At 45.0% G+C, this 11,052-nt stretch overlaps 1 protein-coding gene across 1 annotated transcript; it reads left to right on the top strand.

Annotated features, from left to right (window-relative positions):
• Positions 1-1,806: 1,806 nt before the first annotated feature.
• LOC107280650 (uncharacterized) lies at positions 1,807-7,308 on the top strand. The gene is made up of 8 exons (XM_015779379.3): positions 1,807-2,092; positions 4,440-4,590; positions 4,673-5,441; positions 5,534-5,832; positions 5,925-6,192; positions 6,447-6,523; positions 6,610-6,824; positions 7,079-7,308. The coding sequence occupies exons 1-8, from the start codon at positions 1,807-1,809 to the stop codon at positions 7,306-7,308; spliced, it is 2,295 nt and encodes a 764-aa protein (XP_015634865.2).
• Positions 7,309-11,052: the final 3,744 nt, after the last annotated feature.

Genomic DNA, 11,052 nt, shown 5'->3' with positions numbered 1-11,052 from the left:
GGGGTTAGTGCGTGAATCTTGATGAGTGTTTAAATTTGATGCAACTTGGTAGGTCAGTCGTGGATGGTTGCGAGAGGGATGCGTTGATGCGTTGATTTCTTTTTTTTCAGATTTCTTTTTTGCGATAAAAGCTTTTGATTGTATCACCTGTCTACGCACCTAATGCCACATGTTTGACAAATCGGAGTCGCCGCGCATCCTCTTCCCACTGAACTTATGTATACTGGATTAATAAATTAGAGGTTTGTCAAATTGTGTTTCGAAGAAGAAAAAAATTCGCTAGCTCCTGCGATCCAGTGCGCGGTTCTGCGGCTGTGCATGATTCGCTTGGCATTCGTTTGTGCCGTGCGATCCAGTTATTTCGTGCCGCCGCGCGTCCAGTCCACATCGACGGCCGCTCGGTGACGGCCGCCTGTGCTTCGCGAATTTTTTTAGGATTAATATTATTTTTATGGAAAATCGCAAAAGTAGTGGCCAACCGGGGAAAATCGCGAAAGTAGGTCCCTGTCGAACGGGTGCAATTCGATAGGGCACCTATCGAACGACGGGCAGTCGACAGAGCCCTGTCGAACGGCTGGCGTTCGACACGCTGGCCTGTCGAACGGAGGGAGTTCGACAGGGCCCACCACCCCGCGCCGCCAGGCCTGTCGAACCGGGGGCGTTCGACAGGTCCCTCCACCGACCCTGTCGAACAATGGGCGTTCGACAGGCCGGTTTAAAGCCCCGTCTCCCCAGCTCGCGATGCTTGTTCGATTTATTTGAGGACCACATCGCCAGCCGCCGTCGAGAGTCGCCACATCGTCGCCGTGAGCGCCGGAGGGAGCGAGGGGAGGGGATAGCAGGCCGGAGAGGAGGCGCCGGCCGGGAGGAAAGGGTTGGCGACGCCCTCCAGCAGTGAAGTTAAGGTATACATTAGTAATCCCTAAGTACAATGCATATGAAAGTTTAATAAAAAATTGGTTTAAGAGTTGTTAATTGTTTCGCATTGTTCGATGTTAGTATGTATGGTTAGCACATATTTGTTATTGCTAAATGTTGGTAGAGGTATTTAAGTAATTGTACGGTTAAATTAGTTCTTAGTTAGTACATATTATTGATATGTTGTGTGTTAAAATATGTACAAAGGTGTTATATTTTATTTGGATTATTAAACTAGTTGTTTGTTACTAATAGTTGTAAATTAGTACACGGCAATGTAGTATAAGTTGTAATAGGGTAATTATCGAATGATTAAATGATTAAACGTGAGACTATTTGTCATGTTTTATCAGGATGTCAGGTGATATGCCCATTCGTCTGTATTATGGCGATGCTCCTATACAAATATGTGATAGCGGGGTGGATTTGACTGTATATGCCTTCCATGATACTAGTCTGAATGCACCGGAGCATATGGGTTTGAACGACGTGTTAGGGTGGTTGTATAATATGTTTGGGGTAGATCCAGTGCACGATAAATTTGTCATAAATGCCGTGTGGCCAGTGAGGGGTCAACATGGATGGCAGTGGAGAGTAGTGGAGGTTGCGTCAACTGGGAGTTGGAGGAAGTTTGTTAGTAAAGTAAGGGAGAAAGGCTATAGCCTGGCAATAGTGGTGCAGAAGACAAAATGTGTTGATCGATCGGGGGAGTCAAGTCATGCCGTGGTGGAAGAAACTCCGTTGGAAGGTGGACAAGCTGAAAATGTTTGGCGGACTGAGCAAGGTCGAGGGGAAGAAGTAGTAGAGGGTAATACACAAGGAGAGGTCATTGTTCGTGGTACTAATCGTGAGGCCAACGACTCGGACGATGAAGAACCGGATTCGCCTATGCGTGTTGATGCAGCGGAGGAGAATGAGGCGGTAGTGGATCAGATGGAAGTGGAAAACGAGGAATACATTGCGCTTGTAGTGGAAGGAGAAGATACAACATTGTGGGACAACGAAACTTACATACCCGATAATTGGACGACCATATCAATGAGTCGTATGAAGGTAAACGATGGTTTAGATGCCCACTGGTGTTATGATAGTAAGCAGGTGAAAGTTGGACAGATGTTTCATGACAAAGGTCACTTACAAGATGCGGTGAAGAGGTGGGCATTTGTCCAGAAGCGTGAGTTCAGGGTGAAGGTTTCAAATAGGACGACGTATGACGTGAAGTGCATACAGGGTGGATGTCCTTGGAGAGTGCATGGTTACAAGCCACAACATGACACTTTATGGGTAGCTTCGAGGGTTGAGCAACATACGTGTTTGTTGGAGAATACCCGTCTGGTGCACAGAAACCTGACAGCGGCATTTGTGGCACAAATGGTATATTCAAAGGTGGTTAGAAAAACATCTTTGTCCCCTTTCACCATAATGCATGACGTTGAGAAAGAGTACGGATATGAGATATCGTACGACAAGGCTTGGAGGGCAAAACAGAAAGCATTGGAGATGAGGTTTGGAACTTATGAGGATTCTTATCACAATCTTCCCCCACTATTGGAGGTGATGCAGGCAAGAAACCCGGGCACACACATGGCTATTCTCGATGAGGTGAATGAATATGGGGAGAATGTTCTTCGTCGGGCTTTCTGGTCATTTGGGTGCATGATAGAGGCCTTTAAAAATTGCATTCCTTTGCTCTGTGTTGATGGCACTTTCATGACAGGCAAGTACAGAGGAACAATTCTAACCGCGATCGGAGTCGACGCGGATAGCCATGTCGTTCCTGTTGCTTTTGCATTTGTTGAAAGCGAGAACACATCAAGCTGGCTATGGTTTTTGCGGCACATTAAAATGTGTGTTGTTGAAAACAGACCAAATGTGTGTGTTCTGCATGACCGACACGCCGGTTTGCTATCAGCGATACAGAAGCTTCAAGAAGATGTCACACAGTCCGTGCCATGGCCAGATTTACATAGCAGATGGTGCATGCGACATTTTGGGGCTAATTTTTATAGACAATTCAGGAGTAAGAGATTGATGGACCTGTTCAAGAAGTTATGCAAGCAGAATCAACAAAGAAAGTTTGATGCCATATGGGAGCAACTGGATCGTTTGACCACTACACACATGGAAGAGGTTAGGAAAAAACCCATAGTTGCCAGATAGGAGGAGCCGGAGGGACTTGAACCCATTCCTAATGAAGCACCAAGTATTACTCGGCGCAGGAAGCGTGGAAGGGCCACGAAGTGCTTCACGGAGTGGGTAGAATTTGAGCCAAGGGAGAAATGGTCGTTGTTGTACGATACAGATGGATCGAGGTATGGTGTGATGACAACAAATCTTGCTGAAGTGTATAATTGGGTTATGAAGAATACACGACCTCTACCACTTGTTGCTATCCTGGAGGGCATCACGAGGGGTACACAGAAGTATCTCTGTAAAAGGTATTCCATGGCTAGTCTGAACCTCAGCAAACCCAGTGTTAAGTATAGCCCCGCTATTACACAGTACATGGATGAGAAAAGTAAGAAGGGAGGAATCCACAGAGTGTGGCCTGCTGGGAATAGAGAGTTGTTATTTGAGATACGACTTCGTGACAAGAGTGGTGTCGGCATTGGGACTACTGACATCACATTGGAATGCACGTTGTGGCCAGAGTATCACGCTTGCAAATGCAATTGCAACAAGCCTTACCTGTTACATCGGCCATGTTCCCATGTTCTTGCTGCTTCCGCAAAAGGGGGTGTTGATGGAAACATTTTTGTTTCTCCCTACTTTAGAAAAGAATCGTGGGAGGCAACTTGGCGTGGTGAATTGCGTGGTTGGCGTGCCGTGTGTGATTTCACTCGTCCTCCTCCAGGGCAAGCCAATTGGGTTCCTGACTCAAATTTATTAGTTGATACTAAGGGTCGTCGCCAGTCACGCAGGATCAAGAACCTTATGGATGAAGCTGAAGTGAAAGATCGTTCTCGTCGTAAGAAAGCTTGCATTCTTTGCGGGGAGAACCATTCCCGTAAAGATTGCAGCATGTACAATGTAGGGCAAGATGCCACAGGCGCTGATGTTCGTCGCGTTCCAAAGGGGAAGTCGAAGAAGAAAAATAATCCTTAGTTCGCTATTATCCTTGGTGGACTCCCTACTTTGAAGATCGTTATTGTTCAATTTATGTTTAGTGCGTCTGTAATTTTAATTTGAACTTTCTTGCACTTTTATTACCCGAATCTATTTGTAATGGCCTTGTAATTTTCATTTTGAACTGCACTGCACTTTTAATATCGTCATGTATTTGTATTGGAATTGTAATTTAAATTTCGAACTGCACTGCACTTGTAATATCGTAATATATGTGTCGTGGGCTTGTAATTTTAAATTGAAATGTACTGAACTATTCTTATCTGTATCTATGTGTGCTGGTACTGTAATTTTAAATTGAAATGGCATGCAAATTTGTTAATTGAATTATGTTGCATACATTTATTGTACTGTTACCATACGTGCATTGTACTAATGTGGTTTTCGATCTGCAGGTATGGCTGATCAAAATGATGGGCAGCTGATAGACAAGGAGATCGATAGGAACCATCGATCGCGACGTCTTAGTACAGGAACTTTCTGCAATGTGCTAAAGATGCGAGGACCGGATCAATATTGGCGTATTGATCCTCGTTGGGTTCCAAGGTGTGTGAAAATATATTGTTTTTACTAATACAAGGTGTTTATATTTTCATGTATTAATAACTTGCGCTCTGTCATGTTGTAGGCTGAGAGCAGCTGGGTTGTTGACGTTTGCACGGTTGGTCGAGCCTTCACGTGCAAGGTCCGAACGAATCCACATTGACGCGGCGCTTATGAGTGCTCTTGTCGATAGATGGAGGCCTGAGACCCACACTTTCCACCTCACAGTTGGAGAGATGGTGCCCACTCTGCAGGATGTGTCTTATTTGTTGGGGCTGCCGATAACTGGGCCAGCAGTTGGCCCAACAATGGTGAATGCTGGATGGGCGGATGACCTTCTGGCCAGTTTTGGTGGTGTGCTGCCTGTTGCACTGGAGGATCTCACAGATGGGCACGGGCCTACGAAAAGTTGGTTGAATCAGTTTCGACAGGATGTCTTCCCTGATGACCAGGAGGAGTGGATCGTGCAGCGGCACTTAGTCGCTTACCTGTTGTGGTTGTTTGGATGGGTGATGTTCACGGGAACTCACGCTGACTCCGTGGACAAGCAATTCATCCACTTTGCGGAGCAGATTGCAGAGTTACCTATCGCGGAGATTCCACAGTACAGTTGGGGGTCGGCGGTACTTGCGGCGACATATGCCGGACTGTGTGATGCTTGCGTGAGGAACAGCAAGCAAAGTTCACTCCCTGGATGCCCGTTGCTACTTATGTTGTGGGCGCACGAGCGCTTCGACATTGGGAGGCCTCAGCTTGACTCGTACGCAAACTACGGTTTGCGAGAGATGTACAGGTCTGGTGTTGATGACATCGACGATCGTCCCACTATGGGATCCTTGTGGACACACCGTGAGGTAATTTTTGTTAAATTCGTTTATGTTATCATTATGAATACTAGTTCACAAACTTTCCTTATATGACTAATGAAAACTACTACTTGTTACAGCCGCAGTGGGTTAGCGGGACGACACGTCGTGTCTACACTCAGTTTGTAGCTGACTTTGATCAGCTTACGCCTGACCGTGTTCGGTGGACTCCCTACACTCAGCACGATGTCAATGATCGTGCACCGCACGGTCTCGCGGATCTTTGCACGCGAGATATGCAACTCTGGAGGACGACTTGTCACCTCGTGGTGGACGTGCACGTCGAGCCACACAATGTCCACAGGGTTCTCAAACAGTTGGGCATGTATCAGGACTTCCCTCCGAGAGATGGTCGTCCTTTGGCTGATAGTCTTCATAGGTTAGTTCACATCACAGTTGTTTAATCCTACATTTTTTAAAATAAATCACTGCACAACATTTTTTCTGATGTGTGAATTTGTTGTTGTGCAGGTACTCCAGAAAGGGGCTCGGGCTTTCCTACGAGCTAGTTATTGTGACCACGGTTCAGCCGACGGTACAAGAGTGGGAGCACGCAGCTGATAACTTGGCACTTCAGACACCTCCAGACGATGGGAGTTATTATGGAGCTTACCTTCGTTGGTACCGCAGTGTTACACGATGGAGGTGTTTTCCTCCACAAGGAGATAGCACCGTCCCCCACCAGGCAGCGATTACTGACACGTTTGCCCATCAGCCTAGATCAGCTTATAACTCAATGGTACGTGTTTATTTGTGGAATTTGAGCAACTAGTTCAATATTTTTAAAAAGTTAGCAAGTAGTTCAGTATGTCTAATAAATGTGCAATTGGTTCACCTAGTTCCTTTTCTTACATAAATGTGGAACTAGTTCAGTATTTATAAATGATGTGCAACTGGTTCATTATTTCTAACAAATGTGTATCTTGTTAAATACTCTTAATAAATGTGCAACTGGTTAAATAATTTTAATTGCCTTGATTATTTGTGGAACAGGCGGAATTTGTTGAGCACGTTCACGTGGAGTCCGACACCCTGCTGCAAAGACTAGAGGCGAGACCTCCAGTCGTCAGGTCTGACGACGTGGCGAGTGTCCTTCGCAACTTCCGTGCACGTGCTGCCGCACTACTACGTCGTGTCTCCTGTCGGAGCGCGGCAGATGTGGTGCAGACGTCGGGCCGACGGCCATCACCACCACTACCCCGACGTTCCAGCGTGGATCGGAGTGGTCCATCCTCTTCACGTCGCGGGTACGAAGCGGCCCACACATCTCACGGTCGTCCTTCCTTTCAGCACACCCCAGCACCGGAGTACACCAGGGGGTCAGCCGGATCAGGGGTACCCACGTCGAGCACGACACCACCACGTCCGCAGGTATTCCAAACTCCGCCTTATGTTCACCCCTCGCAGGGAGCATCTGGGTCGGCACACTTCCCTTACATGCCAACGGGGGACAACGTGTTGAACACACCAGCATGGGGACTTCATATCACTCCGCGTGCGCCAGAGCAGGGCCACACACAGCACACATGTAAGTCATTTTAAACAATAACACGCTTTAGTTTCTAATTATATGTATTGTTACTAACTACGCCATATTTTTTGGTTTCTCCCTCTTGTACAAACAGACGATGAGTACGGTTCGGCGTCGACGCATCACGGAGTGCCTGCTTACTCCCCTCGCACAGCATTCATTGAGGACTTCTTTTCCACTGATCCTCCCCAGGGGGAAGTAGGGATGGATTACTGGCACGCAGCACCTCAGGTCACAATGCCGACGCAGGAGACGGAGGCCGGTCAGGGGCCAGACGTGACACCACAGCAGGCAGCTAGAGATAGGCACCCCCTGATAATTTGACATATCCCACTGAGCAGATTAGGCGTAGGAAGAAGGGAGGACCTAGCAAGCGTGCGAAGGGCACTGATCGTCCTTGACTTATCTATTTATATTAAACTTTTAGTCATTTATGTTCTGTCCGTACTATTTGAGAAACACTTTACGATTAACTTAGTACTATCAGTACTATTTCATAAACTTCTTCGGATAATTACTCAGTAGCATACCCTTCGAATGAATCATGACAAATTATCATTCAAATATACAAATAATGAAACTAAATAATTCAAATATTTTAACCAACAAATAAATACTACAATTTCTGACCAAACATTATCAAAACCCTAAATCACATACATATAACATTACAAAAATATTTTCCTTTCTTACACACTAAAATAAATTACATATTATTAAAAAAAATAACTTATTACAAATAAATGGAGAACGCGACCCTGTCGAACTGCGGCAGTTCGACGGACATCCTGTTGAACTGCGGCAGTTCGACAGCCCAGCCTGTCGAACGGGGGCTGTTCGACAGCCCTGCCTGTCGAACGGGGGCCGTTCGACAGGTCCTGTCGAACGGCAGCCTTCCGATCTCGTCGCCAGTCGCGCTCTGGCCGTTCGATAGGCGCCCTATCGAACTGCACCCGTTCGACAGGGACCTATTTTCGCGATTTTCCCCGGTTGACCACTACTTTTGCGATTTTCCATAAAAATAATATTAATTCTCAAAAAAATTCGTGCTTCGCACTCTTGACCGCGCGCGTGAGCGAGATGGGGAAGGGAAGAAACACGTACGCTAGATTCTACAGGGCCCCGCGAAGATTGCTCCCGTGTCCGCGCGCGCTCTCGCCGCCGTCGCCGTCTCGCTCGCTCGCTCGGCTGAGTCGCCTCGCGCACGCGCGCCCGTCACATCCGCTGCGTCGTACTCCCTCCGAACCAAAATAAGTGCAGATTTACACTATTCACATTCAACGTTAACGTTCGTCTTATTTGAATTTTTTTATGATTAGTATTTTATTGCTATTAGATGATAAAACATGAATAATATTTTATGTGTGAATAAATATTTTTAAATTTTTCATAATTTTTTAAAATAAGACGAACGGTCAAACATTGGGCACGGATATGTACGGCTACACTTATTTTACTTATTTTGGGACGGAGGCAGTACTACTTGGCTGGAGAAGCTAGTTCTAGTGCGATGGAGATAGCAAACGCAAAGTACGGACGGGACGGAATACGGTAGTTGGTGTGCGTTCGCCCACAGTGTCGATCTCATCGCCGCTCGCGGCGTAAGAGCAAGTTTAATAGCATAGCCAACTACTAACTCTAATTCATCTATAGCCAACTAATAGCTCATTTATACAATAGTTATATACTACACAATTAATAACTGGTCCCACCTGTCATGCATACACTGCGTCTTGGAGTCCGTACTATAGCTGGCTACAAATATGTAGCCCGCTCCTCTCCTCTCTCCTCATTTATCTTCTTAAAATATGTTTGCAGCTGGCTTATAGCCTGTACATGCTCTAAGAGCAAGGATAATAATAGACTATAAGCAAGCTATATGCTTATGTGGAAGAGAGAGATAAAAAAAAGTGGATAGTGTTGTCTCTCATGCAAGAGTCAGCTTCACACAAGCCACAAGAAATATGCATTAAATTCATAGGGTGAGAAAGAAAGAGAATGGAAAAAATAAAGTTAACTTTATAGCTAATCTATTATATAAGTTAGCTCCAACATTCACTTATAGTAAGTAGTGAGCACAACTATTAAACTTGCTCTAACATTGACAGGATGCGCGCGCATGCCAAGGCAGGCGTAGTGAAGTGTCGAGTGTTGCATGGCTGAGGATCAATTGGTCGAAGCGCCGGAACGAGAGCCGCGCCTGCATGGGAGCCATGTGTGCAGTGTGCTCGACACGAGTCGAAGCCATGCATGGACTCTTGGAGTTTCTTGCCGACCAGCCTCTCCTTTTCGCGCTAGCTAGCCAGCTAGCTGCGGTTTGGCCCGCCGGGCGTGCAGCGTGCTATAGCGTCAGCTGGTTGTGCTTGTGCCTTTGCTATAAACCGAACGATCGACGGTAGTAGAATATCGGGCGCCGAATATAGCCAGTACAGTATGCATCTCCCTTCGTCTTCTCTCATCGGTCTTTTCTAACGTGTGTCTATTTCTGCTGCCATTGCAGGCTCGAAGCGTAAACCAGATTCACAGAGCAGTGTGTCGCCTAATGAAGTGATTCAACTCAATGACACGCTACTTTCTCCGTGCTAAAATATAGATATTTTTTAGTTGGCACGTGCATTAACAAAGTAGATGTTAATGACTAAAGAATATGTGTGATTAGTTAAGAAGATAAATAGATGAAAGGGAATGGTCGTGATTGGATGATAGAATAAGTGGAGAAATAACTTTATTTTTGGGACACGGTATTATGCTATAAATAGCAATATTTTAGAACAAAGGTAGATGGGTACGATTTTGGTTTTTTTTTACACTGTAATTAAAAAGATAATGGTCACCATTACCATCATTGACATGTGGAACATGATATTAGAATTTAGGTGAGTCACTATGTACTCTAGACTGTAACTCTTTGATTTTCTCAATATGACATTTTGTTTGTTTTTAATATAAAAAGTATTTGTTTCAATCAACCAGTCAATTATAATATATATTTCAATAAGGACTTAATTTTGCTATGTTTAATACTTCCTCCGTTTCACAATGTAAAACTTTCTAGCACATGTATGTGTTTAGATTCATTAACATCTATATGTATGTGGACAATGTTAGAAAGTCTTACATTGTGAAACGGAGGGAGTATTATGTTACAATGCACGTGCGTTTGGCTAGTTAATGTAAAAGATTGAACTGAATTATTTGTGACCGAATGCGTGCCATCCATTTTCCTAAAAGAAAAAAAGAACAATAACGGTTATAGAATGGAATTATCTCATTCTCGGAAAATCAGGATGGGATGGGACATCACACCGCATGTTGTGTACACATGCTTATTAGAGATTTTGAGAGTAAAAAAGTTAAAAATATTAATAATTTAGTAGATTAGATGGGCTAGTTAATTACATGTATGTCTTTTTTTAAACCTAAACCAGTCAAAGCTGGTTTTATTTAAGTAGGAGAGAATCTTGACATAATCACCAAGGGTGACAGGAAAGTAACATGAAAAATGAACACATCTTGCTACATCAGAGCTTGCTAAGGTATTATTCTCGCAATGTCCTTAGCTCCACGTACAGACCAAGTTTCACTTCATCCAGTATTTTTACCACTAACTAAAGTATTGAAAGTTCTTTGCTTTTGAAGATCTGTCTATTTCTTTCACACCAAACTTTTCAGCAGAGCAGCATGTCTTATATTGTGAAACATTTAAAAAAACAGTGTCTTATATTTTGGAATAGAACGAGTATTTTTTTTGTTTTGTTTATGTATCAGGAGGTAAAGTTAGAAACCTTGTCTCCCGAACTAGTGTGGAAATAAACGACAAGACGCTCCGCGGTGCGCAGGGTTTCTGGCCGGCGTTTCGAGGCTATGGATCGCTTGGCATTCGTTCATGCCGCACCCGCACGGGGGGCGTCGCATGGTGCGATCCAGCTCTTTCGTCGTGCCGTCGCGCGTCCAGTCCACATCCACAGCCGCTCAGTGACGGTCGTCTGGGCTTTGCACTCTCGAGTCTTGACGCACGCGATGGGTTATCCCGTGTCCATGCGTCGCCCACGTGGCTGTGACATCTGC

This window comes from Oryza sativa, chromosome 4, assembly GCF_034140825.1.
Source record: "Oryza sativa Japonica Group chromosome 4, ASM3414082v1".
NCBI classification, from domain to species: domain Eukaryota; kingdom Viridiplantae; phylum Streptophyta; class Magnoliopsida; order Poales; family Poaceae; genus Oryza; species Oryza sativa.
This window is presented reverse-complemented; position numbering and strand designations above follow the sequence as displayed.

What these genes read in the sequence shown, in the direction of transcription:
- LOC107280650 (XM_015779379.3), top strand. Translation starts at nt 1,807, where the DNA reads ATGCGTGTTGATGCAGCGGAGGAGAATGAGGCGGTAGTGGATCAGATG. An exon ending in TTGGCTGATAGTCTTCATAG is followed by an intron (nt 5,833 to 5,924) that starts GTTAGTTCACAT and finishes GTTGTTGTGCAG; the next exon opens with GTACTCCAGAAAGGGGCTCG. An exon ending in GATCAGCTTATAACTCAATG is followed by an intron (nt 6,193 to 6,446) that starts GTACGTGTTTAT and finishes TTTGTGGAACAG; the next exon opens with GCGGAATTTGTTGAGCACGT.